The sequence below is a fragment of the Triticum dicoccoides genome, chromosome 1A (genome assembly GCF_002162155.2).
Source record: "Triticum dicoccoides isolate Atlit2015 ecotype Zavitan chromosome 1A, WEW_v2.0, whole genome shotgun sequence".
In the NCBI taxonomy this organism is placed as follows: Eukaryota; Viridiplantae; Streptophyta; class Magnoliopsida; order Poales; family Poaceae; genus Triticum; species Triticum dicoccoides.
This window is the reverse complement of record NC_041380.1, coordinates 564,228,897-564,233,083: the sequence shown is the minus strand read 5'-3', so window position 1 is coordinate 564,233,083 and position 4,187 is coordinate 564,228,897. Positions and strand designations below refer to the sequence as shown.

The following is a 4,187-nucleotide window of genomic DNA, read 5'->3' as shown; positions in this document are numbered from 1 at the left end:
AGAGAGGGGGGGAGAGGAGATGGGGGGGACGGGGGGCGCGGGACGTACCGTCGTCGAGGGGTACGAGGCACTCGTAGGAGATCTCGAACTGGAAGGGGTTGAGGAAGGCGGTGGGGTTGTCCAGCACCGCCACGTTGGTGATGTTCACCGCGCTCATCGCCGCCGCCGCCTTCCGCCGACCCGGCCGCGTCTGATATCAATCGATCGAGGAGTGGAGATCTTGCGGGTCCGGGCGGAGGGGGGATGGTGAATCAAGGCGGGGCCTTTTTGGAGGAGGGAGCGCGGCGGGGGCGGGAAATGGGGATTGGGGTTGGCGGGAGACGATTTCGAGAGCGGCGGCACGGGGAAGCAGAGCCCTCCGCTGAAATCCTGGCTACTGAACCAACCGGGCCGAGACGGCGGGCTCCCCTGCCCACCTACGTGCGGCTCGGAAACCCCTATTTGCCGCTGGTTGCGGCAAATTGTCTTTTTTGTGACCTAAAAAAAAAAAGGCAAGTTGTCTTTTTCTTTTGAGCAATGCGGCGAACTGTCGAGTCTACGCACGCACAGGCAGAGAAGAGCGAGCGTTTGAGTGATCCGGGTTTTGGGAACCTTCGGAGGTTTCCACCCGGGTTTTTTTTTCTTTTTCTTTTAGTGTTCCTTTTTCCCTGTTTCTTTCCCTTTTTTTTTTAGTTTTATTTCATTTCCCTCTTCTTAGTTTTCTTTCATTCCTCAACAAATTCTCAGAAACTTAAAGAATGTTTGCATTTTAAAAGAAATTGTTCGATTTTTTGGAAAATGTTCTCTTTTCAAATTTTAATAAGAAATTCCAAAAAGTATAATTTCAACAAATTGTCCACTTTTTCTCTAAAAAATTCGGAAAATCAAAAACACTTAGAATTCCAAAAAATGCTCGCGTCTTTTCAATATTGTTCACAAATACAAAAAAAATCATGTTTCCAAAAATAAATTGCTGAATCAAAGTACATGGAATTGCGCAAAAATGTTTGCTTTTTTGAAAAACTTGTTCATGTTTTCAAAAAAAATTGTGTTTTCAAAAAAGTGTTCATGATTTCGAAAAATGTTCTTATTTTATTTTTTCGGGTGTAAGTATTTCATGTGTATTTAAAAAAGTATAATATGCGTGAAAAATAGACATCAAAACATATTTTCAAAAAAATATTAATCATGTATTTGAAAAATGCTAAACATGTATAAAAAATGTTTATGTTAAGTCCAAAAATGTACAAATGTGTATGAAAAAATATAGACACGTATTGAAGAAAAAGTGACATCTAAATATATATTTGAAAAAATATATATTAATTATGTACTCCCCCCGTCCCAAAATAAGTGTCTCAAGGTTGAGACATTTAACAAGGTTGAGACACTTATTTTGGGACGGAGGGAGTATTCAAAAATGTTAAACATGTATAAAACAAATGTGCATGATGTATGCAAAAAATGTAGAACGTGTATGAAGAAAAGTAGACATTAAAACATATATTAAAGAAGATGTTAACCATGCTCAAAAAAAGAAGATATTAACCATGTATAACTAAAAATGTTAAGCGTGTAAAAAATCCATAGCATTAATTGTTGTGCGGTGGAACCTATAATAATGTGTCGTTCTTACTTGAACAAAAACATATTTATGATTATACCCTCTAGGCAAGCATCCACAAATACAAAGGAGTAATTAAGATGACATCTGACCATAGCATTGAACTTTAGGGTTCCAATAGCCCCTTATGCAACAGTTTATAAACTTGGGGATTGGTAATTTCTGTCACTCCAACCACCCATCATAGATAAACTAATCACATATAGCTCTTCTCTAGGCCCTTACGGTGAAGTGATATGTAGTCGATGTTCGCACATCACAACTAAAGAACACCACAACATAATATCAAAACATTGAACTTTGTTTAACTTCACATTATTATACTAGGTCTCCGCAGCCCAAAGTATCCTGGCATACTCGGGTTTTTAAAAAGTAGTAGGGTCCAACTCTAAAGTTACACCAACCAAAGATCCAACATAGGCCACATTCTGCTCATACCATTAATCAGTTAGAACATTCCTGACACGTAGCCAAACTTTGTTAAAGGGACATGATGCACCCACATCATTCATCCAATGGGACAAACGAACCACTACATTTCTATATTTTCAATTCCATGTGATATCCTAAATATTAGGCACACTATACTTCCCTAAGATTGGGAATCTCAACTGAACTAAATGAAACTGATAGCCCTAGTAATGTACCTCCTTCCAGAAACAAACAAACTTTAAACTCATGCTCAATAGCTCTAGAAGTAGCATTCCCTCACTAACAGTGATAACCACGCTACTACATCGTCCTTTAACTTTTTTGAAGTACTATAGTCAGAGAAAAATAAGAATCCTAGGCCAAGAGACCGTATCCCACAAACAACCCAATGCATGATTGTGTGACAAATCTGAGTAATACGACCAAGGTTACTACATTGCTTACCCCTAATAGGGTAATCAACATGTAAGTGTCCATGAACACCACAGTTCATGCAATGTTTGAACTTATCTTGAGAAGGAGCTTGAAGGTTCCTCTGCGACACCGGTTGCTTTGTTGCGGTTCGAGAATATGGACGCCGACATGAGCATCATTAATTCTAGTGCACTACTCTCCTTGAACCTCATAGGCCATCTTGTCGCATTGCTCGTTGATGGGTTCTGGACCAAAATTACCAGAATTTTGGTAAGATCCTTCGGGAGCTTCGTGGTACCAGTCATAATTGTGCCCCCGGGCCTGATCTAATTTACCTCTTCCCATCTGACACCCCCCGTTCTCACGTCGGCCATCCTAGAACCACACCTCACCTTGATCATCCATTGATCTCGATTGCGTGGTGGGGTCTAGAGGTGGTGGAGTAGGAGACACATATATTTGGCTGCTTCTGCAATGGAACAAGGATCACTTGCAACCTTGCGTGGCCAAAACTCAAAGGTTTTAGTGGTAGGAGGAACGTAAGCCAAAGCTCGTGGCGTTTCCAATTCGGACAGTCTCCGTCATCTTGAATAGGCCACTCTATATGGCATTTCCTATTTAGCGCTGTAGGCGCCAGTTATAGCTGTTTCCGCAAACCGGCGCCTGCAGCTGCGTTAACTGGGCCTGGCCCATCTTTTCCTTCCCTTGCAAAAAAGGCACGCTTAAATTGGGATTCAATCCTGCGACCTCACGGTCATTCGTCTCATGCATTAACCACCGCACTAACTCATATTAGTTGCCTATAAACTACTGCTTCTTCACCTTTTCTTCTTACAACGATTCTTTTTTCCTAATTATTTTTCCTTTTTATTCGAAACGGTTTTGTTATGTTTTTTGTTCTTCTTTTCGGAACGGTTTTATATTCCTTTTGCTAATTTGAAAGAACTATTTTTCAAAATCGTTGAACTTTTTTTCAAAATCAGTGAACTTTCTTTCACAATCGATGAACTCTTTTTCAAGATCGATGAACTTTTTTCTAAATCGATGAACTCTTTTTCTAAATTGATGAACTCTTTTTCAAAACCGATGAACTTTTTTTCAAGATCGATGAACTTTTTTCTAAATCAAAGAACTTTTTTTCTAAATTGATGAACTCTTTTTTCAAAACCGATGTACTCTTTTCACAATCCATGATTTTTTTTTCAAAATGGATGAATTGTTTTTCAAAATCGATGAAATTTTTTAAAAATGGATGAACTCTTTTTCAAAATCGATGAACTGTTTTTCAAAATTGATGAACTTTTTTTAAATTCGGTGAACTTATTTCAAAATTGATGAACTTATTTTAATTTTTGTGACCTTTTTTACAAATTTGATGATTTAAAAAAAGGATGAAGGTTTCCAAATCTGTGAACTTTTTTGAAATGTCGATTTTTTTTCTTTTTTGTGATTTTTTTTTGTTTTAAGTTTTCATTTTTTTTCTAAACTCAACGGTTGACCAGTCAGTCAACTGGTCAACCGCGACCGTACGAACAGCCCTCGAGGTTCTCGATCCAGCGAGGGACCAGGCGGGCGAGTTTAGCGAGCGACGGGCGTGGTCACCACATGGGCCGGCCCACGATTCGGCGGCTGTGAGCGCCAGCTGCCTTAGCTGGCGCCTGAAGCGCCAACTAGGAGCTCCCACTCTATATGCCCTAGGTGTGTCTCTTTAACTCTTTTGGCGGATGATTTTTTTTTT

The 4,187-nt window shown here is 39.8% G+C and overlaps 1 protein-coding gene and 1 pseudogene across 1 annotated transcript in view; one reads left to right on the top strand and one right to left on the bottom strand.

Moving 5' to 3' along the window:
* The window catches only part of LOC119290928 (probable histone chaperone ASF1A), a 2,792-nt gene extending 2,494 nt beyond the window's left edge, over window positions 1-298 (bottom strand). The window contains exon 1 of the mRNA XM_037569612.1: window positions 49-298. Within this exon, the coding sequence (XP_037425509.1) occupies window positions 49-157 (109 nt within the window). The 5' untranslated portion in view covers window positions 158-298. The remainder of the gene's footprint in view (window positions 1-48) is intronic.
* A 2,307-nt stretch (window positions 299-2,605) lies between these two features.
* Window positions 2,606-4,187, top strand: part of LOC119355437 — a 2,882-nt pseudogene continuing 1,300 nt past the window's right edge.